This window comes from Pyxicephalus adspersus, chromosome 3 (assembly GCF_032062135.1).
Source record: "Pyxicephalus adspersus chromosome 3, UCB_Pads_2.0, whole genome shotgun sequence".
Taxonomy (NCBI): Eukaryota; Metazoa; Chordata; class Amphibia; order Anura; family Pyxicephalidae; genus Pyxicephalus; species Pyxicephalus adspersus.
Window position 1 is genome coordinate 126,386,961 of NC_092860.1, and position 23,997 is coordinate 126,410,957.

At 37.3% G+C, this 23,997-nt stretch overlaps 1 protein-coding gene across 7 annotated transcripts in view; it reads left to right on the top strand.

Moving 5' to 3' along the window:
* APBB2 (amyloid beta precursor protein binding family B member 2) overlaps nucleotides 1-23,997 on the top strand; it is a 180,131-nt gene that overhangs the window by 75,230 nt on the left and 80,904 nt on the right. For all 7 annotated transcript variants that reach the window (XM_072406280.1, XM_072406281.1, XM_072406279.1 and 4 more), the window contains exon 6: nucleotides 19,665-19,873. In XM_072406280.1, coding sequence (XP_072262381.1) covers nucleotides 19,665-19,873 — 209 coding nt within the window. The remainder of the gene's footprint in view (nucleotides 1-19,664; nucleotides 19,874-23,997) is intronic.

Genomic DNA, 23,997 nt, shown 5'->3' on the forward strand with positions numbered 1-23,997 from the left:
TGACCTTAGACTGTAATAAAGACATATAACTATGGTAGGGACATTAAAATACGTACAGTATAATAATAATAAAGCCACTATTGATGGGTGATGGGAATACCCAATTCCGTGGGTATGTGCTTTGTGACAGCAGTTGGTTGCTGCAATTAAATATCTAAATTATTTTAATATAAAGTTTAGAGGTAATAGACATTTAACTAACAGCAGAGAAAGTAAAAAGGACTTTAAATAATGAAGGAACAAATACGAAAGAAATGGAATTAAATATGTTAAGACAAGTTAATACAAGTTGGGCAATAGGAGATGAACTACAGCCTTCAGTTTTTCACTGTTGTGCAGGCTTCTCTACTGTGCTGAGCTTCTTACAGTGTGCAATAAAAGCTGCAGCAAGACAGAAAGAGTCCATGGCAGGAGGACATTCAAGATTATATCGAACTTTCCTTCCTCAGATTTTTTATTTTTTTTGGAGTATGTAAGGAGGAGTAAAATTCAGCAAATGTTTTAGCAGTCTGTGTCCAATAGGAGAAAGATTTTTTTTCACTTCATGTCTCTAGATACAACTGGAAGTAAAAACTCCCCTCCAAACATTATCAATGCCCTCTTACACAATTGTCACTGGGACAAGTGTTCCTATTGGATGAGTTTGCCTCTGATTTAATATTTATAGTAATAATGACATATTATCTCCTCAGCAGAGACACTGACAGTAAAAAAAATACCTGGCAAAGGTTTTTCTTACCAAAATTTTGAAATATCAAGACCATCAATATATCAGAATATCAAGTTGGATCTAAAATCTTGTTTGACACTGATTCAGTGATGTTTTCCTTCTCAATCTGGTACAGCTTTGCAGTACATATTTTTGGCACATATGCTATTCAAATGATTTTTAAAAGACTGCACATTAATGTGCCTGGGGGAATAAAAACAAAGCAACAAGTTTGATAGGAAATGCAAAAAAAAATCAGTATTCACTCTGCTCCACAGGATCTATCGGAACGTAGAATCTTCAAAATTACTGAAAACAAAACACTAATATCCAGCTACACCAGTTCCATGTATAAATATATAAATTCTTCTATCTTAGCCCTTCCAGACTGATAGGACCAGGCATAATCAATGCATTAGTACTGCCATGAATTTTTTTTTTTCATGTACATCATACAGAACATTTTTGTATGCAAAAAAAAATGTAATAATTAGATTGCTAATAAGATTGCAGTGCATTTAATGAGAATACATAGAATGTGAAGACTTGAGGTGTTCTTTTTGTCTCAGCTATACATCATTTTCCTTTTTAATCTATTAGAGTGCACAGAAAAAATTGCTGCTCCTGAGCAGTTCTTGGCTGGACTCCAACTATTGATCTAAGTTTACCATAACAAACAAAATTTTATTACTTTGGCAACAGTGAAATCTTGTTTTCTCCATTTTTTGTCAGCTTTGAAATCCTTTTGTACATTCTTTGTTCATGCAGGGTGAATGACAGTGCATTTTATTCACAAAGTGTTCCCTCTTATGGGGCCTGATTTATTGAAGCTCTCCAAGACTGGAGAGGATACACTTCATTTCATCAGTAAAGCTGGGTGATCCAGCAAACCTGCAATGGATTTCTTCAAAGTCAATTGCTGTTTGTTAGCAGATGTTTTCAATCCTTGACCAGATCAGTTTCAGGTTTGCTGGATCACCCAGCTTCACTCATGAAAGTGTATCCTCTCCAGCCTTGGAGAAATGTATTAATTAAGGCCCACGGTTTCATAAAATCAAGGCTAGTCAATACTGCCTGTTCTGCTGCATAGGTACTCACAATGGGGGCCCGTCTTGTGCAGAAAAAGGATGGTTTAGGTCCTTGGAGTATACTGCTGATCACTGCTGAGTTGGTCTATTCACCAAATGCAATAATATTACTTAAAGGCAATGCTATATGTTATTTTTACGATATCTGTTTAATATGTCAAAAAGAAACGTGCACAATGCGCATTGTGCTTCCTACACAATATTTGTACTTTTCTGCTCCTTTTGACAATTAAGTCTTGTCAGATGACTTCTTGAAAGCACTGCATTTATGTATCTAATGTGCCGTGCCATTGGATGAAGAGAAAGGGCAGATATTCCCAAAGTGTTACTCTTGTATGATGCTTCTGTTGACATCAGAGTTAAAGTTGTGTAGGCATTGTGCTGCCAAAAACATGCTTAGTAGAGGTGCCATATAGGTAAGGTTATCATTTCACTGCTTTAATATTCCGAAAAAATGAATGCTGCTGTTAGAGTTTAATTCCTTTTTGTCTTTTAATGGCTTTTTTCTTGGTCCCAGCATAGTAACATCTTTATTTCCAAGGATGTGTGTATGTGCGTGTGTATATATATGTATATGTATGTGTGTGTATATATGTGTGTGTATGTATATATATATATATATATATATATATATATATATTAGACTGGAAGACTAAAATATCCAAATTATGGGCTAAAATGTTTTCTTTGGCTAAAGTAACTTTTATCTTTACTAGACATTGTAAGTGAACCTTGCAGTCACCATAGGCATAAGTCTTCTCACCTCACCATATTATTCTCCTATTTTTCCCAACAAGCTCATTTATAGAAGCCCTGGTTTTCATACAGTGATCTGCAGATGGGTAACATACCTCCTAGATGACCCTTTAGGCCTGTTTAAAGCCATAATTTGTATATCTCCAACCACTATGCTTAAGTCAACTTTTGTAGCATTCACTAATTATCTAATAAGTGGTATAAAGTGTGCAAAGTGCATGGGCAGCCCGTCACATTCAGCTTTCATTGAATTTACTCATTTAATCTAAACCCTAAAAGGTTGCTATAAAAGTAAGGCTGCGTTACACACGTGCAATAATTATTGTTGGAGGGGGTCTTTCACAATCCTTTCCAACGACAAAAGACTGCCCGATGCATGAAAGAGCTCTGTACATACAGCACTGTTCTGCTTTATGGAGAGGGGAGGGGAGTACAACGCAGCGGCACCCCGCTGTGCTCTCTCCCCTTCCATTTCATTACGAGCGCTCCTCATTCGTTATCCGTGGATCCCCCAGGACGGTCGTCCAGGCGACAGTTGACAAGCGCTGTACACGCGCCACATTCTCAGCCAAGATCAGCCCTGAGCTGATTATCGGGCCAACCATCTGATGTGTGTATGTAGCCTAACTGTTCACAAGGAAAGTATTTTGTTCTGTTTATGTTACAGTTTTTGACTTGAAATGTTGAAACTTGAAAGACAGACAGGGTGGGACTTGAAATGTTCTTTTTTTTCTCTTTAATGTTTTGAATTTTTTCCTCAAATAAACACATAATCATGGATAAATATCTTTCCAAAAATATAGCTACAACCCTGTTAATGTTTAGAGTTTTGCCATTGCCAGATATTTTAGGAACATAACCATGAAATGATTTGTGACTATTATCAATCACTTTACTTTATTTGTTACATGCATTAGATTGTTTTGTTTGTCGTTCAAGTCGGGTGGAGTTCTTATCTTTTGTTGTGCATCTAAGCTGATCCAAAACTAATCAGATCTCACAGAGCTGATTGCTATAATTTTGTTCTCTTCATCTATTGTAATTAAATATTGTATTTTTTCAATTTGTAGGCTGCCCTACAGAGAGCTAATCATATCCTTTCCTTCCCTAGGGAGCCAGACTGTGAATTATGAAATCAGCCCTATGTTCTGAGTAATATGAAGTCTCCATTAATAGGGAGCATTTCCATTTCTAAATGACTTTGTATTTTAACAGGCCCACCTAATAGAGGAAGGAAAATATTTTATTTCTAGTTGTAAAACACAACTGCTTCCAACGAAATAAAGTATCCTTATCATAAATATTTCACTTTTACTTATATGCCGTTCATTACTTATATGATGTACAGTTATCTTCAGAATTTCTGTATAAAACCTATGGGAAGCATATTTTTCTTAAGCGGTGTATAGTTGCTAGATTTTCATCTCTTAAGACGAACATTTGTGATGATCTTAGCAAAAATCCAGCAGCTGTTTAGCTGTTTAGTGATCTAGCCTGCCAGATCACTTACCATCAGTTATAAATGTCCATTGATTTCTAATGGGGAGTACACAGTGGGACAACTCCTGCTCTTCCTCCCCTCTCCATACAACATAACAACACTGTCTGTGCAGCCTTCAATCAGCTGCAAATGATCCCTAGAAATCATTTGCTGCAACAATTATTGACTTTCCATATAGGGTTTTACTTTTTCTGCAATCACATTGGAATGATTTTGGCATATCTATGGTTTTGCTTCTAAGGTGCACTTTTATGAATTTTTGAGAATAAAAGGTAGAAAAATGTATTTACAAATACGTGTATAAGCAGTACCTACTGGTTGGGGACGACTTTTTGTATCAACAACATGAAAGCTAAATGCAGTCCTTCAGTGAGGTATTCATTAATAAAGCTCTCCAAGGCTGGAGTGGATACACTTTCATCTGTGAAACTGGGTGATCCAGCAAACCTGGAATTTGATGTTTGCTAGCAAGTGTTTTGAATCCATTCCAGGTTTGCTAGATCACCCAGCTTCAAGGATGAAAATGTATCCTCTCCAGCCTTGGAGAGCTATAATAATAATAACAGGCCCATAGTGTGGAATTGGCTTTATAAAGAAGCAGTGACTGCCCATTTTGCAAAATCCCAATTTTAATTTATATTAGACATGGGATATACAAATTAAACATGGCTTCGCTTTATTTATTAACAGACATTGTAACAGAGTAAATGCACCAAAATGTACAGTGCTGCATAATATGTTGGTGCTATGTAAATACACTCCATTAATAAGAGACATTGTTATGATTATGTTCAAAAAGCTAAAGCAAAAATAAAATGTAAATCGGCATGTAAAACTCATATAGAACTAAAACATCACACCAGTCAAAGGATAACGGTAATAAGGAGGCAGGCTAAACATTGACTTTCCCGCTGCTGTTCAATGGTCTGTAGCAGTGTTTCTCAACTAGGGTTGCTCCAGGGTTTGCTAGGGGTTCCTTGAGCAATGAGCACTTTGTACCTTTAATAGGCTCCGATGATCTTTTTTGCTACCTGTAAGGCTGAAATTCCTCCCACTGACCACCCTGCTAATGTACTGTGAGCTGTGGGTATAGTAATTATAAAAGGGTTCCTTAAAGACCTGAAAGTTATTTTAAGAGTTCCCTCATGTTAAAAACGTCATGAAAGGCTAATCTATGATGGTAATTCACTAATATATTTGAATTATAACAACATTTGTTAGTGTACTATATAATGATTTTATCATTAACTTTTTATATTTACAAATAATTATCTTGTATAAGGCTACAAACTGTACAAAGATAAAGATATTTAAACAATTGTTGTTTCATATCATGGATCTGTATTATGATCTGTAACAGTCTTTTGGTATTAGAACTTTTAAACACCTAAAGCATATTTTGTTGCAAAACTGATCTTTAAACATGCTTTGAGTCCCCTGATGAGGCCGGAATCGACTTGCCTTTATGTGTGGAAAAATAAGAACAAAGTGTCCATTGATTGTCCCATTTTACCAAAGGCCAGATTAGAGAGAAGAATGTAACCGGTCTAAGCGTTTCTCACTAAAAAAAAAAAAAAAAAAAAATTAAAATATATTTTATGTCTCATTTACAGTATTTCTATTGTTTCAGAAATGTGTTTTTTATTATGTCTTTGCAGAGTCTTAATGCCTTTGGTTACAATTCACGCTTCATTAAGAATGTCTGCATTTGTAACCACCCCATTGTTCTGAGAGCCCAGTCTACGAGTCTAAACCCCCACACCCTTGATACACATGGGCATTGATGTTACAGCTGCTCAGCTACCCTCTAGTGCAGTGTTTCTCAGAAAGGGTTCCTCCAGAGGTTGCTCCTTGAACAATGAAAATTTGTGACTCTGAAGTCAGTTTTTACTAATAATATTGATCCTTTTGGCTCTGTAGGGGGGCATTCTTTCCAAAGGCCAACAATGGAAGAAACATTCCTCTAAATGAAGGCCACACTAATGTATTGTAAGCTTTGGATATAGTGATCAGAGTAGGGGGTTCCCTAAAGACCTGAAAGTTATTTGAAGGGTTCCCCCATGTTTAAAAGATTGGCGACTGCTGCCCTAGTGTACAAAAATAAAACAACACCAGCATCCTCTATAGAGATTGACTTAATAAAAAATGCTTATTCGAAGAGAATATATTACAAATATATGATTGTTTGTGTGTTGCTTTTCCTAATACAAGGTCTGTGATTTTAGATCTTTAGGTGTCTGGTCATCTACACCTACAGAAATATTACTGTTTTGTATGATATGCCTGTGTGGTAGGGGGAGTTCTACAAAGACATATTTTCCTCAAATGTAAATGACCGCATAAAACAAGGTGATATTTATGAAAGTGTGACCATTGATGAGTTCTATTGTACATCATTGATCACTGGGAACATTACTAAACGGTTTGTGCCCTTGGAGGAGATTCTGGTAGTAAAGAAATCATTGGAATCTGTATAATTATCTATACCTCATTAAACCGCACATTTGTTTACAGCCAAGGTCATTATAAAGCGGGAAAGAGTCCAGAGAGGGAAAAGGACAGAAAGATGGAATGCATGTTCTCTGGTAAGAGGAAACGCTTGGCAATTTACTGGAGAATACGCCTACACAGGACATGATTGCTGCCTTTGTTAATGTAGAATATCACTGCCCAGTGCAGAGCTTTGTAGTCATACAAAAAATGGGATAATGGTAGATAGAATAGACTTTATTATAGTTGTCATGTACCCTGGTTAGAATTAGCACTTCACAGATGGGTTTAATTTAATATTGTTACACAGTATTTACATGGAGCTGACATATTACCCAACGCTTTACAAAGTCCATAGTCGTGTCACTAGCTGTCCCTCAAAGGGGCTTACAGTCTAATGTCCCTACCATACTCATATATCACTAATGTAGTCTACAGACAATTTTTTGAGGGAAAGTCAATTAACCTAACTTCATGCTTTTTTGGGGGGGGGATTTGGGAGGAAGCCAGAGTACCCAGAGGAAACCCATGCAAACACAGGGAGAACATACAAACTCCTGGACCTTGGACTGTATTATAGACATATGACTGAGGTAGGGACATTAGATTGTGAGCCCCTTTGAGGGACAGTTAGTGACATGACTGTGGACTTTGTAAAGCACTGCGTAATATGTTTGCGCTATATAAATACTATGTAAAAATAATAATGCTATATAGTGTACCTTATACCCCTTGTGGATCCTAATTGTGGGACATTCTTATTCTGTTGCAAGCTTGGTGTAGCGGTTCTCGACACAAGGCTTTGGAATCAGAAAAACTGAAGGATCAAAGTGTTTCCTAACAGCCTTCAATCTTTGGATAACAATAAAGCAGACCTAACACTAGACATGACCCCTAATATAAGCCCATAACTCATGCACCACTTAACACTTAAACCTTGACATGAAACCTAAACCTTAAGGATCCATTTACACCCTCACCCTATTACACACATGTGGTTTAATGCTCAATAACACATAGTTGAATGCTTAGTCATATATCCTGTGTGTTAATATGAGGCAAGCAAAAATTCATATCCTTGTTTCCATATACAGGGCTTTGGATAGGAATAGCAGTGCATGCTGCAACATGACAACACACCTGCCCAAAGCAATAAAAAAATGCAGGAAAAGGGAGAGGCATAGGTGTAAAGCCAACCTAAGGCTGTATTCACACTGTTCTGTGCCTGTGGTAATGCACATATATAACTGAAAGTGATGAGCTATTAAAGGATTGTATATTATCTGTGTCATTGATTCAGAGATAAACTTTTCCTAACTGTTAAGATCACCAATGGTATGAAGAATAAAAACTGAAGGTAATTCCAAAATTTTGAGTTGGCACCAGAAAAGCAATAGAGGGGAAATCTACAAGTAGGGAAACTTGTTCCGTTGTTTCCCTTACAACTGTCGATAGAGAATTGCAAAAATATCCTCTAACTTCCTGTTCAATCTACAGGACAGGAAGTGAAGGAAATCTCCCTAAGTAGACAAAGGTGACAAAAAAAGCAGTTTTAACTCTGCCCTACACCATCTAATAGGAAAAAAAAAGTTTGGTACTTTGGATATTCTTTATATTCTGTTAAATCCCCAGGAGATTTCAGAGTCATATGAAGTTAACAAAGAATTGCTTTTTCTTGTGAATCTTCTGGCGCCTCTGCCAATGCTCTGGCTTATCAACGAGATCTAATTTATGAGCCGTGCAGTGAGAGTTCACCTCAATTCATGGGTTTGTGGATGTCATACTGTCCTTTGATTCTAATCATTGTAATTGAGTTGAGGACATGGCATGTGCTTCCTGTAAACTACTTATTTCTTATACATAGCAGCATAAATTGAGTTGGGAAAGGGAGGGTGAATTCCCCAGGAGACAGAGATTATCTATGAGGACAATGATTGGAAGCTCTGGTTTTATTCGGCACCATATCTCAAATTGAAACATGGATTTTATGAATTTTTCTTTGCACTACCAGCACACAGCTTACTCTTGTAGAGTCAGTATCATTACCATAGATATGTTTTTTTATACTACAAGAAGGGTGAAATCCAATATAACAGTGGCATAGATCTGATCAGAAAATAACTAGGTTTCTTGGAAGTAAGTCAGTATCAAAAGCTAGCATGTAGAGCCATATTTACATAACTGGGGTATATAAAGAGACAACCCTTCATATTTTATCTCATACCCTCTCCACTAGACAAAAGTGTCAAAAAGAATATTCTTCAGGTATGTTATATGTCTGGCTGGATTATATATAACACCAATAAAAGAAACTGTTTAACATGGGAGATTTGAAGCACCAAGGCCTATTCTTACAAAGAAACAAGCTAGGTGATCTTTGTCTTAGACAATTGATTCAATATTGACCCTTCAGACACCTCTTGATGCTTGATTGGCATCGCATAGTTATGAAGGTTTTCCTTGGATAGTTTACTTCTGATTTACCACAATATTACAATACAGTTATATGGATTCTATACTAATTTTCATTAAGTTGGCCATGCACTTTGCAGTCAAAGTGGAATTGTATTTGTTGTTGGGTGGTGAGATTCTGCCATAATCAGCAAGTATTGCCATCAGAATTGCTGATTATGGCACTGTGCAGTAATGACATACAGAACCTGTTATTCCTACATCAGAAGAAGCCACAATTTTTGCTACTGACCCCATGATGGACTTCCGTAAGCACACAGATTCTCCAGCCATTGGATGGCCACTGGTGATATAACCCCTACACATGTGCAGACATTACATTGTCTGCTGTGGCTGGCTCAGTATGTGGCACTCATGCATTGCATGTCAGATAGTACTACCTTCTGGTGACTTTTTTTTTTTGGGGGGGGGGGTTATGCTTTAACCAGCAACTATCAATGCAAGAGTCTGTTTGGTTTATTCTTCAGTCCACATAGATGTCAGTCTGAAGAAAATTATTAAAATAATAATAGCATGTGTGGTCATATTTAGATTTACCAACAACAAAGTAAATTTCCCTACCTAAACAATTCAGTCAATTCACATTGGAGCTTGGTGCTTTTAGCCTTTAGAGAGCATGGAAGACATGAAGTTGTCTAGTAAATTAAGTAAAGAGTTAAAATTCTTGAATTGAGACATTGAATAGTGGGAGAATATTCCAGGCAGATATGAAGGAGAGAAGTCCAGGCTGTAAGGTCATACTATATTCTATAAATCTTGAGTGCCCAGTATGGAGAACTGTTCGTGGACCTTATATCAATGTTGGTGGACATTATATTAATAGTGAATCCCTGAAAACAGAGTCCTATGTTCTCCCTAGCCGCTTTTAGCTGAGCACACCACCCAGCACTTTTCAGGAACCCCTTGGCTGTTTTTGGGTGGTTACTGAAAAGTTTGGTCACAATACAGGGGCAGCCACCTACCTACAATTTCTTCCCACCCAGCTTAAAAAAATGGGTTAAACACTGGAGTCCTTTTCGAACTAGAAAAAGTCACTATGCAATGATGAATAAATCGCAGGATTTGCCATATATAATGCGTATGATTCTCTGCAATCTGGACAAATTGGCTTGCATTTTTCTTTAAGAAAATATCCAATTTATCTGTTTTGCAGATTGATTTTATCTTTCCTACTTATGTTTCCCAATTCCATGTTTACAAAAAAGTGGTCACATCTAGATGTGAGGATGGATGCCAATATTTGAACATCTGTCGTAGTGCCGGCCGTGTCGTGTATTTCTATCATACCACGTGACTGATTCTCCGTTACTGCAGAAGAAATGCTCTTTTGGTTGCCATGACAGCCGCTCATGCTGGGAGGATGGAGCATTCCAAATTTCTAGCTCTCCTGCTGTTTATTTCTCGCATTGTGATGAGCGCTGTTACCAAAAATAGATGTTAGTATATTGTTTACTCTGTGTTGGGAAGGTGGTGTCTATACCTCCACTGTACTAGGATGCTGGGGAGAGAATGTATGCTGACCATCGTGATTGTGAATTATGAGGGTAGGTGATGTTCTTTTCCTTCTCTCTTAGCTGTTTGGTACTACGTAGTTGTTGTATTAATTTGTTGCTTTCATTCTAAGAATGCAATATAAGTTTAGTTTAAAAAAAAAAAAAACAAGACATTACATCCAAGATCAATAGGTCTCCATAAATGAAAAATTGCAAGTGTTTGTTTTTTTGGAATATATAATGTACAGTAACAATTTTTTGTACTTTTGCAAAATATATACATTTCACATCTTTACACGTGGATGCTGCACACGCTGAGTTTGTCAGCCCTAGTAATAAGCAATTGTCTATAATAAGTGACAAGCAGATAGAATTTGATTTTTTTTTAGTTATTATTGTATACAAATAAACTTGTTATCTGTGCTGTGCAAGCAAACATTTTGTGGGCTGAACCAAAGTTCATTCATAGTGATGCCATCTGTTTCTGGTGAACTAAGAGCTATTATGATCACAAGGTAGGGTGTTCATGCACGGTGAACAGTTGATAGGAGCCTTGTGTGCACAGATCGGTGATAGGAGCCTTGTGGGTGCACCAAACGGTGATAGGAACCTTGTAGGTGCCCCAATCTGTGCAGTGGCTGGGCATGTTCATGGAGCCAGTACTTAACCCAACAAATAACTTACTACTCTTTTCATAAATTTATTTTATTGTCCACATTTACATTTATCTATAAAGAAGTCTGTGGATTAAACAGTGTCACAGGTGGTTTAGTAAATGTTATCTTTAAACATGTTGTCGCATCCTCCAGTGCAGGGTTTTGCAAGTTAGCTGATCGAATGGCGCTGTCAATGCAAATACTTTTCATTGAGAAAAAAGGAAATTTAAAGTAAACATGATCATTCCCTGTCTAAATGGGGTGATCTTTGGATCAGAGGCAGTTTATGGTTAGGACTATTATTATTCGGGTTAAAATACAAATCCTTTACAAAAACAAAGTAATCTCTGAAGGCCGTTCCTCAAAGCAGAGGGGGCTGGTCTCTTTGCATTGATTTTCCTTTTTACTGACTCAGCACTCCTTTTCTGCATTGTGTGGCCACCTTGGTAGACGCACGGTTTTGCTTCCTCATGTTGGAGCCTCCAGCATAGAGAACAAAAAGCATCACAGTAGTAGTAGAATGTTCCCAAATCTCATTTCAAATTTTTTCAAAGACTAGCAGTATAATTTAACAATCCCTTCTATGTACAGATATACATTCAGGAGGTTGTGAGTATTGAAGTGGCTAGGTACCATTACATACAAGAATGTGCACTTATATATATCAGGAGGATTTCTAGACAAATTGTTAATGAATTATGTGATGGAATACTTGCCATATTTTTAACCCCCACCCTCCTTTATTGACAGTCATTAAAAGCATTAGAAAAACGTTTTTGGTAGCAAGTGGCAGGCAGTAGTAAACCTCCAGCATTTGTGGTCAGTAGCAGTAATAGTAAATCCACATCTCGCCCTTTTATTGGTGGTCAGGGGCAGGCAGAATTAATGACACATAAAGAACCACACAATGCCCAGGCTTAGGTAAAGTTCTCAGACATTGAATTTGTTTAATAAAATATGTGTGCCCGGTTATTTTAACTTCTCATACACAATGGAAGTACAATGCAAAGTCATAGTGTTGAGCTTTACATTAGGTAATTGCCAACATTAACAATATAGCTTTAGTTGGGCATATCCATGTGCTGTTTATGTAGATCACATCACAAAAAACTAAAACCAAAGAACGATTACCATATCTGGAAGTTAGGTGGAAAGATAAGTTGTATGTTCTGGTTTTTGTGCCCTCTGTACAATTCTTCACATGTGCCAGGAATGTTTTTCCATATAATAGCAATCTGATTCAACACACGAGGAATTTTTCATATGAACAAATGACTAACAATTTTGAATTACCCTGCTAGAGTCCTGTGATCAATGAGGGGCAATGGGTACAGCCAGTCACATTCATTAATAAACAGTCAAACAATAGTTAATTTTAAAATACATTATTGCATGGCTGTCAACTGTGTTTTGGTATTTGCAGATATGGTTTTTTATTTATTTATTTATTTATTTTTTATTAGCAACCAATAAAACAGACATTTACATAATTCAAACTGGTAAATACAAAAGATATCGTTAAACAAAAAACATAAGGGAGCTTACAGTTTTATAGAAATATTCATATCAAATAACTTTTATACGCACACAATAATACTCCCGTTGTAACAGTAAGCAATCTGCTATCAGGTTTCACTGGTTACTGATTTTATATGCAGGAGTAGAGAAAAATAGAGGAGAGAAAGGGAGAAAGAGAAGAATAAAAAAAAGGGGGGGGAGGGGCTGGCAAGGGACAGGAAAAGAAAAGAGGGTGGGGGGGCAGGGGGGTGGGACTTGATAAACAGTGGAGGCACCATAGTTTCACGGTAAAGGGCGTAGCAGCCGCAAATAATCTGCAGTGGTCTTAAATTCATCCCAATAATACCAGGTACGTATTGGTCTGCGTGTAGAGCGGTCTCCTGCACTCATAAGCTCCTCCATATATTGAATATCGTTTACCCTGGTCAACCATTGCTGCACAGTAGGTGGAGCTGTTTGTCTCCACAGCGGTGGGATGCAGGCCTTGGCCGCATTTAACAGATGGCGCAGCAGCGAACTTTTATAGCATTTCCTCGACATTGCTGATACATGAAGCAGAACAAGCTCCTGTTTATCCGGTATCCACACCTCTGTCAGCTTTTGCACAATATCAGCAATATCAGCCACCCCAAATGAAGTTAGACTAGGACAGGTCCAAAATATGTGTAACAGCGTACCTGTGTGTTGTCCACAACGCCAACACTCTGAGCTAGTGTGTGGAAAGTGGGACTTGATAAACAGTGGAGGCGCCATAATTTCACGGTAGAGGGCGGAGCAGCCGCAAATAATCTGCAGTGGCCTTGAATTCGTCCCAATAATACCAGGTACGCATTGGTCTGCGTGTAGAACGGTCTCCTGTACTCATAAGCTCCTCCGTATATTGGATATCGTTTACCCTGGTCAGCCATTGCTGCTCAGTAGGTAGAGTAGTTTGTCTCCACAGCGGGGGGATGCAAGCCTTGGCCTCATTTAACAAATGGTGCAGCAGCAACCTTTTTTTATAATTTTCTCTGCAGATATGTTTTTAATCTGCTATTTTATTATTATTTTTATTATATAGACATTTCTGTAAAAAAAAAAAAAAAATACCGGTGCATGTAATCTTTATCATCATTTTTCTTATTTTAAAAGCACAGTCAGCAGAGAAGATCTAACAAGAAGCAGAATAAACATTAAAACATCCATCAGCTGCAGCCTGTAGTGGGCCATGTGCTGGCATATCAACTGCCACCTGTAGTGGGCCTTGTGATCGCATATCAGCTGCCACCTGTAGTGGGCCATGTGATCCTATAATCTGCCGATGGTAGTGGGTCATGTGATCTGTTATCAGTTAGCATCCATAGTGGATTGTTTGCAGCTAATAAGTAATTACATATAGGTTGCTATTAGTAATAAGTGCCAAAACATATTTTTAAATTTCTTTTAGCATTACAAGAATTTATGAAGTAAACATTTTTTATTTTCCAAAAAAGCAAAATTGAAATGGCCTTGTTGCCTTGAATAAAAACTGGATAGAAATACTCTGTGTTTGATGCATGTAAGAACAAGAAGCAGAATAAATAATAAAACATCCAGCAGCTATGACTTTCCATTAGAAAACATTCCTGTGTAAATGTGCTGGAGCTGGGCCTTCTGAATAGCTGGAAAATCATTTCCATTATAACTTTACCTGTTTGAGAATGTTCAAAATTCAAATTACCAGTAAGAGAAACTTAAAAGTGGGGTTTCTGCAAAGTCATTTTTGAAATTGTTAATATATAGTCCTCCCTGCTGCACTCGATATTCACAATCCAATAATTGAGAAGAACTATTCCTCCAGGGAGTGTTCATACTGGGCAAACAAAACATTAAATATATTAAAAAAAACCCACTCACACTATTACTCACTGTCTACTGGATGGAGTTATCACTAATCGAAATTTGGGGCATTTTTCATTTTCTTCTTTGCTTCCACTTCTATTTATTAGATTTTTCTCGGCTCAATACCTGGACTAATATCTTTTAACAGTAACACCTCTAGCACAGCTAGATTTATTTTAAAGGAATTGAATGTTTAATTTGTAAGCCTCTGCAGATGATCTCCCCCTTCCTGAGAACCCTGGAGCGATGCAGTATGAGCTATGAATAGGCTCCTTGCAAACACTGTCACCATTTCTAGAGGTCATAGCTAACGCCTTTGTGCTCAGCTCATTTTCCTGGCATGCTGGGAATGCCTTTGTGTCTCCCCATATCCCCCCAGCGCAGTCTTTTTATATTATATGTATAGTACTGTTTGCATTGAGTGCTGATGTCATACTTGGCGTTCTATCGCTAGCAATATTAATGGCGGGCCTCATTTATCAAAGTGTCCAAAGTAAGCATTGCTGTTATCCGCCCGTGGCAACCTGTTGTATTCCCTTTTTTGATTTCCATATTTCTTTTTTTATGCCAGGTTTGTAACTGATTGAGTGACATAGACAGTCCTTATTTCATGTATTGGGCCTGATTTATTAAAGCTCTCCAATACTGGAGAGGTTATACTTTCATCAGCAAAGCTAAGTGATTTTTAATTGTAATTTGCTATTTGTTAGCAAACGTTTTGAATCCTGGACCAGATGCACAGTGTTTATAAAGCGCCGACATATTACACAGGGCTTTACAAAGTCCATAGTCATGTCACTGTCCCTTAAAGGGGATCACAATATAATGTCCCTACCATAGTCATATATGACTAACACAGTCTAAGGGCAATTTTGGAGGAGAAGCCAATTAACTGCATGTTTTTGGAATGTGGGAGGAAACTGGTATACTAAGAGGAAACCCACGCAAAAGTGGGGAGAACCTGCAAACTCCATGCAGATATTAACCTGGCTGAGATTCAAACCTGGAACCCAGCGCTGCAAAAGCCAGTGTGCTAACCACTGAGCCACCGTGCTGCTGGGTACAGTAATATTAAATGTGCCTTTTAAGGTGTTGTAAATTTTTCAATGCATATCTAAAAGCATTGGTAGTAATAGACAGATAGGCGGGCTTACCTATGACCATAGAGGCCAAAAACTCCACCCCACTATGGGCACATTAGCACTGACAACTCTTAAGCTTTGTACAATCGTCATGTTTCTGTTGCGGGAAAATAATTTTCATAGTTGTGTCTAACACCAGTAGAACTGTACACGCAGCGTGGTTCAACTCTATAGAGAGAGGTGAATGGGTGGGAGTCACCCCGCTGCATCCTTCCCCAAAGGAAATGACAAAAGTTGTTCTCAGTCAATCATTTAGTGATCTGCCACGGCAGATTGCTATACAGGCTGAACACAATCATTTGTCTCTGGGGACCCTAGAGTGTGTGCAAAGCTTTATTGCCACAAGGCCACATCCTTTCCCAAAACTACATCAGTCCTGGTAAAACCTGGACTGGCTTTAGGTAATACTTATCTTCTCTTCTGCATCAAGCTGGCAATTATTAGATGGTTCTAACCCGATAGTAGTTCTGTTGTAGACCTTTGATCTTTATCACCTGTTGTTCTGGATCCTTTGTTGGGAATACTTGGAGCAAAACTGTGCCAGAAGATATTTGGGCTAACAGTCTGCTCCTTATACTCTTAATCTTTTCCTCAGCATGCAGCCCAAGGCTTCAAAGTATATACAGAAATGTCCCTTGGATGTTGAAAAGACATTGATTATAAGATATGCTGATTTGGAATATAATAGGTAGACCCTGCACTAACTGTGAATGTTAAAAAGGAATTTCCTAATGAATGATTCATCAGTCCTGAAAGACAAGGTTGTTCAGCTTTCTTATTGCTGATGTTCATCAGGCTTGAATTGAACATGACTGGATGGTTCTCTCCGCAGCCTAGATTGGAAGATATTTATATTGCTGTGTTTTAGCTTTAAATTTTGCTTTATTTTCTGCGCTGGAAAGAGATGAATTCCATAACAACAAAACAGTGAATAATTCTTTCAACCTTATTGTGGCATCTAAAGCCTGCTTTAATTGCGGCACGTGCTTATTATGCTGTCAGGTTGTGAGTATGAATGCTGCACACTGCTGACATTTATCATATTGCAGTATGCAGGATGACAGCTCAAGGGGAAATCTTTGATACCGCAGTGGACATCATTATGGAATTCCACTTTTAGACATCTTCTCCCTCGCATGCTGAATGGAACCACTAATTAGAGCCAATGACATAGTGATCACTTCTCTTTAGCTTCAAGACAGACAGAATCGTCCTCAGAATGAACCTCCTTTATTTGCATTTACAAGAAAGAATAAAAAGATGAAAAGTTATTTTTGGTGCCTGTGTTTTAGCCTCTTAGAAAAAAAGAGCTCCTTTCGTTTTATCTGACAACAGAAATGTTTTTTATTTACTTGTCTATGAAAGGTTTTGCGTGCAGATCAGTTTTCTGAGTCCCTGCAGCCAAGTGTGAGATTGCAGTCCTGTTGTAGACTGAACTGTTTCCTGGCTATGGTGAAGTTGATGTGTTTTTTATAGGACTCATGGGCCCACTACTATGAGGTTTGAGATACTTAGTCATTTTTGTGATAACCCCTTTATGGTAGTTGTGGGTATGGTGAGGAAAAAAATACATTTTCCAACTCTTTTATCTACTGCTTTGTACTTTTTTCTATTTCTTAGGTCATGTATTATGCAGAGACACCAAATACACGTAAGATTTATCTGTAATTGTTCTCTGTGTCTTTCTTCATCACAAATAATACAGTTGCTTTATTGGCTACACTGGTATACAGAAAAACATTTTGAAAAATCATAAAACTAAAGAGTGACAGTTAAACTAAAGTGATAAGCTCCCATTTGTCTTAGCTGTTTATTTTATCTAAAAGCTTTGCAATAAAGATAGAATACCTATCTGATCCTGCCACCGGCATGTATTAGCTCATTCTTGGTGACAGCACATAGAAGGTCTATCTTCCTCTCTGAATAAAAGCTGAATTAAGTTTTTACAGGGAAAATGAAGTCCTAGCTACTTAGCCCTGTCCACAGATCGGAGCATTCAGCCCAGGAGAAAAGGGGATTAATTATGTGACCTGACCTTATATCAAAAAACATAAATTCTGCAGTTAATGGATAAATTGCTTAGTATTATTATTTACAATTAGTGTGGCTAATAATAATAATAATTATTATTATTATTACAGTATTTATATAGTGCCAACATATTATGCAGCACTTTACAAAGTCCATAGTCATGCACTAGCTGTCCGTCAAAGGAGCTCACAATCTAATGTCCCTACCATAGTCATATGTCATTATTACGGTCTAAGGTCAATTTTGTGGGTAAGATAATTAACCTAACTCCATGTTTTTGGAATGTGGGAGGAGTACCCAGAGGAAACACATGCAAACACTGGAAGAACCTGCAGACTCAATGGAGATAGTGTCCTGGCCCAGATCGAACCTGGGACCCAGGTAAATGGGTGTAGGTGGGTACACATACTCATTAAAGATGCCCAATCACAAAACTTCTTTAAATCCCCTATATACTCACCCTCCCCTTCCAGGTGCCCATTCACCACTGCAGGCAGCTCAAGCCCATACATTTTTTATTTATGGGAGTATGTCATATTCTCCCCCAAATCCAGGAGGTCAATGTTGTGATAGTTCTGATGAAGCAACAAAGCTACAGAGTATGATGATTAGGTGGTAGCCAAAAAAGTGTTTTTGTCACTTCCTTTTTTTTAAAGCAAATCACTCAATTCCCTAAAACAATATAAGCAAATTTAAGTAGCTATATTGTTTTTGCAATGCAGTGTCAGAGAATCAAGGAAAATGATCGGAATAGGTACAGTCAGTAATGTTCACAGACACCAGGGAATAAACGGTATACAGTTTTTTGAAATGTCTGTTTCAATATTTTTATTATGTATTCCATTTGGAAAAAAGTTATGACCGTTGATTAATGATAACATTCTATACAAGGGATGGGAACAACAACTTACTAGTGCTAATTACATAAATGAAAAATGTAAAACAATAGGAGGGAAATCAGGAATATCCTGAAAATGTATTCTAGCAGGAAACGTGGTTGTCTAAAGATAAGATTGTGGCAAGAGACTTATTTACGCAATTACTATTTTATGAGTGTGGCATGTTCTTATTGAATTGTTGTGAGGAATACGTTTGTTTGAAATAAGTTAGCCAAAGAAACCGTATCAAGGAATCCATCAAGAGTATTCATTAGGACCATTTTTTATTTTGTATTCACTAACTTGCCATTTCACCATTTTTGACTCCTAAAGGGTTGAAGGATAGGGTAATCAGGCATATTTTATGGTATGGCATATGAACTGATATGATATTGGGGATATCAGGGTCCTAATCCCCAAGTATTGGGCTGTAGGGCGTAACCACCAAACCTGTATTATATTGATCTGTATATGTATCATAACATCCAGCCAGCCCCGAAATGATCTAGAAGAAAATTGAGGTGGACAATTGCTATTCCTTTCTTTAATTTCTATACATACTCACATGACCAGTGTTTGCACCATGCTGTTTTAGTTTGTAATGTGCTGTTTTTTGTTTTTGTTTTTTTAAACCCTAAGCCTTCTAGTTTTTACCATCTTTTTTTTTCATAATTCATTGATATGGATTTGTTCATCCTACCAGTAAGCAACTATTCACCAGCAATCCTTAGGAAAAAAACAACGTGCTGCAGATACATGTAGAAGACAGAATATAAACCTGTGATAGTTATATCATATTACTAACACGGAAAAACAAATAGAAAATGGGCCAAGTGAAATAAAAAATTTCTGTTAGACTGCGTATTAGCTTCATGGACTCTGCTACCAAGGGGTGTGGGGATGTGCAACTGCATCTAATAATAATACATTTATTTCTGGCGTCTCTTTACCTAAAATCATGTGACTTGCTGACTACCCCAATGTGCACACTATCTATGGCGTGGAAATATGGTCTTTCATTACATTTTGTTATCATTTTTTTTAATTGTGTTGGTTTGCCTTATTTACAGCTGATATATGGAGCGATCATCAGTTTCAAACCGATCCTGATCTACCGCCAGGCTGGAAGAAAATCAATGATATTGCTGGAATTTATTATTGGCACATTCCAACTGGAGCCACACAGTGGGAGCGTCCTGAATCCGCACCAACAGATCTTCCTGGATCACGGAAAGGCTCTCTAAGCTCTGTCACATCATCCCCAACTCCAGAGAATGAGGTAAAGCTGTTAATTATTGTCAGCAGAATTTTTTATTGTATAGTAAAGGTATAGCTGTTGCCCATTTCTCATGTAAAGGGACAGAAAGGAAACCATGTACACTACTCATTATGTCCTAGTCAAAATGTAATAGTCTAAAGGAAGGTAAGTATCATTGGCATCCTCGTATCCCTCAGTTTCAGTATTTTCATTATTTAAAGAGTTATTCCTCATATATATAAATATATAAATGTTTATATATAAAATATTATATAAGATATATAATAGATAGTAATTTTTCAGTGTTCAAAATCAGCATCAAAAAGAATGCTGCTGTGAAAACTTCCGTAACTAATACCAAACAATCAAGTTTTACTTTGTGCCTTGTGATTACAGTAACTAAAATTTGAGATATATATATATATATATGCGCATGCATGTGCAATGCATTTTGCATGATGCTGCCAAGGCAATGTTCTAAAACCAGACTCCCTTTTCTTGCAATGCATCACAATGCAGGGATCCTTCTCATCTGAGCATTGTGTTACATTATATTTAAAATAAAATGGCAGTCCAACATGTGTTTCTGTGAAATTGAACTGTTTACTGATTGTGCTGTAGTGCCATGGTCTATATAGGTCTTAGGAGTCTGACCATAGACCTTTTCAAAATAGACTCTAGTCAATTGATAATACTAACTTTTAAAATAGGCTGTATAGTTGTTTGTGCATTTCCGTTGCAGAAAATAGAAATCTCACTGCACATGCGTGAGAATAGGCACTTTTTTTTACATTTCCAAGAAAGCCCCTATTATCTGATGTGGGGCATGCACAGAAAGAGCAGCCCAAAGCCTCCTGGGATATGTGAAGTATGTATCCTAGGATAGTGGTCACCAACCTTTCGGACCTCACTAACCACTAAATTCATAATTTCAATCACGCGCATGCGTGCGGAACCATATGTCAGTCAAAGGGGAAGAATTGCCCCCAAAATGACGTCATGATGCCAGAACCTGAATACTCCCCCATTGTAGGCTCGGGCTTGCTTGCTAAACACCCTGGGGGGACAGTAGCACAGGAATGTGGACACATCAAAAGTTGTGTCCATAAGGGTGATATGGTGATAGGAAACTCTAGGGCAGATTTTAGTCTTTAAAAAATAAAAAAAAAAAGTATCTAAAAAAAAAAGACATTTTTTAATATATAAAAGGGTAAGTCTCCCTTTTATTTTATGTTAAAAATGCCATGATAGGAAAAGATAAAACCAGATGGCTCATCAGCATTCGAACAAAATGACGATTCATTAGAAGGATTGACTGGGTTGCAATAAGGATTCCTTTAAAGGGGGGTTATATTGGCATCAGTAGTAGTTTGGGATCACTTTTCATTGGGTATAACATCGACAATACTTTGTATTCAGTAGAACCTTGGGATCACTTCTGCTTCCTCTCTGTTTACTGTCCTTGCCTACAGTAGACTTTTGGTCTGGGTTGACCATTTGGTTTCTGATGAAGTGGACTCATGTCTATGAAATGCGTAGAAGTGCAATTTGGGATAAATTTCATGGAATATTTAAAATGCTTTTAGTGTTTTTATGCTTTTTATGTTTGTGTCCTAAATTAAATGTATAACTTGTTTTTCTACATAAATTGTTTATTCTATTATTGTACAATAGGTGCCTTTAAAGTCCTATGGTTTTATCTTTTCCTCTTCATTTTTATGTTATAAGTATGTTGGGATGTGGCACTGTCATACTATATTGGTTGCAGTGAACTTTAATATTCTAATCAGTTATGTTTGGAACGCCCTGAACAAAAGAAAAACACACAAACCTACTTTGTCAACTTTAGTCCATCCACTGAAATGCAATTAGTACCTGTGAATATTGGTTATTGTTGGTTACAGTTGTGTCTTGGGGTCCCTAAATAGCAGCTGTAAAAGACTGAGAATAGAGGTCAGACTTTTGTAGGTAAACTTTTAACAATTAAACTTTCTCTGAGGAGTTTTTTATATCACTTCCCCCAGATGAAAGCACTGCCATAAGGATAACATTACATATGGATAAAACAGAGGTGACACTGATTAGCAAGCGTGCATGGATGCCCTATTTTTAACCTATGAATCCAGAGTGTTTGCATTAAAATAGAGAAACTTGTATTGTAGTATTGCTGTAACAGTGATTTCTACCTCCCAGGGTTTTCCTATTTGGAGAATTGTGTAAAAAGAATTGTGTAAAATCTTTCGGGCAGCGTCGTCTCCTCCTGTGTCACTGTCTGTATTTGTTTGTCATTTGCAACCCCTATTTTATGTACAGCGCTGCATATTATTTTGGCGCTATATAAATTCTGTTTAATAGCAATAATAATAAAACCACTGTTCTAAACCATTTGCACCAGATAACTTTATGGATTTTCCATACTCCTGATGTAGATGTCAGATGAAAAGTAACTTTAATTTCACACTTATATGGCTTGATGGCGTTTGACGGGCATCTTACAGGCATGCTTTATATCCCCAGTGTACAAACAAGCTGCATGAAATATTTACATGTACTGTCTCCAGATAAGGTTTTCTATGTGTGTCTATCTTCCTTTTCATCCCAATACAAGTTTTTTTTCTTCAGATAGTCAAAGTTGTCTGCAAAGAGCAAGGAAAGTGATCAGACATGAAATAAACATTATACCCTCCTGAGTGTGAATATTTAAAGGCAGCCACTGATACATTATTCGCGTATGTAATAGACATGCAAATTTTAGAGTCATAAATATTTGATTTGCTGTGAGGCATCAGATTGAATATTTAAAATGAATGCGGGTTGAAGTTATCCGCTGTCATGCATGAGCTAAATTGAAAATGGGGGAATGGGTAGAATAAATATTTAAATAAGGTGAGAACATTTTCTGGTGATTAACAGGCTACATCACAGTTTTAAGAGTGATCAGCACTGAGGAAGAAACTCCAGGGCTTGGGGGAAATTAATTTATTGTTCACTGATTAATACGATAAAGGACGCAATGTTATTATTGATTACTCTTTGGAGAGATATCACCGCCTTTGTGCAAAATTTGAACAGCTAGATCAGATCATTTCATGGTTCTGAATTTTTATGGAAGTTATCAGCACCCCTGGGCAACTTGAAGCAAACTGTCATTGGTGTTCTGAAACAGTGATGTCATCCTCAGGCCGTGGCATGATTGGTTATTTGCATTCCCTGTCGTGATATTCTGCATCTGTGTATGGAATGGATAATGACCCCTTATTGGTTTTGGCCATCAGTAGATATAAAAAACACCTGTCCTGTTTTTTGTGAAACGCTACATAATATTTAGACATTTTGTAACTAAAAGATAAAATAAAAAATTGTTTTTTTTTTTTAGGGCCAATGTGATAAGGATTTTGTTTGTGTCAGAACTGCTCCTCCCTCAATTGAAATCTATGAAATCTACAAAGGGGCAAAGTCAAGAGGTTTTGGGCTTAGGCCAGCGGCATCAGTTTGAGTTCATTCTGAATTCATTGACAGGTGCAAGTGACAAGCATTTGTCATCCTTCTGACTTGCTTCAAGTGGGGTTTGCATTCCATTCCAACACTTCTTTATCACAAAGCTAATTTCCAGGTCCTTAAGAACTTTAAATTAAGGTTAAAGGAGGTCAGGTCAAGTTTACCTGTGAATGAATTCTGAAAGAACTCAAACTGATGTCCGTAACAAGCTGCATGTACGCAAGCCCTTAGTAATGTGGCGGAGTTCCTGCATTTTGGTCAAGGCTTATACAGTGCATAATATCCATAATTTGGAGGCATGTTTAAAATATTATAAATAAAATGACTAATGAAAAGGGTTACATGTTAAAAAAGCATTGTTCTAAGTATAGGTGGTTTCTTGTGCCAGCGGAAAATGGGCTTCATTTCTATCCCAAAATCCTCCAAGTATATAATAGACCCCATTACACATCATAGTAACGTGCAGAAAAACTGACATTCTCCAAGTTCATATGATATTGTACTTCTTTCTCAAAGCGTGTTCTTAAGCCTCTCAAGAAGCTAGGAAAAATGCTGTCATATATGTCTGAAATATTTTACTCCACTCAAAATTGTGCTGAATAGTTCTCTAATCCTAATTTTTTCCCTTATGAAGTAGAAAATGCTCT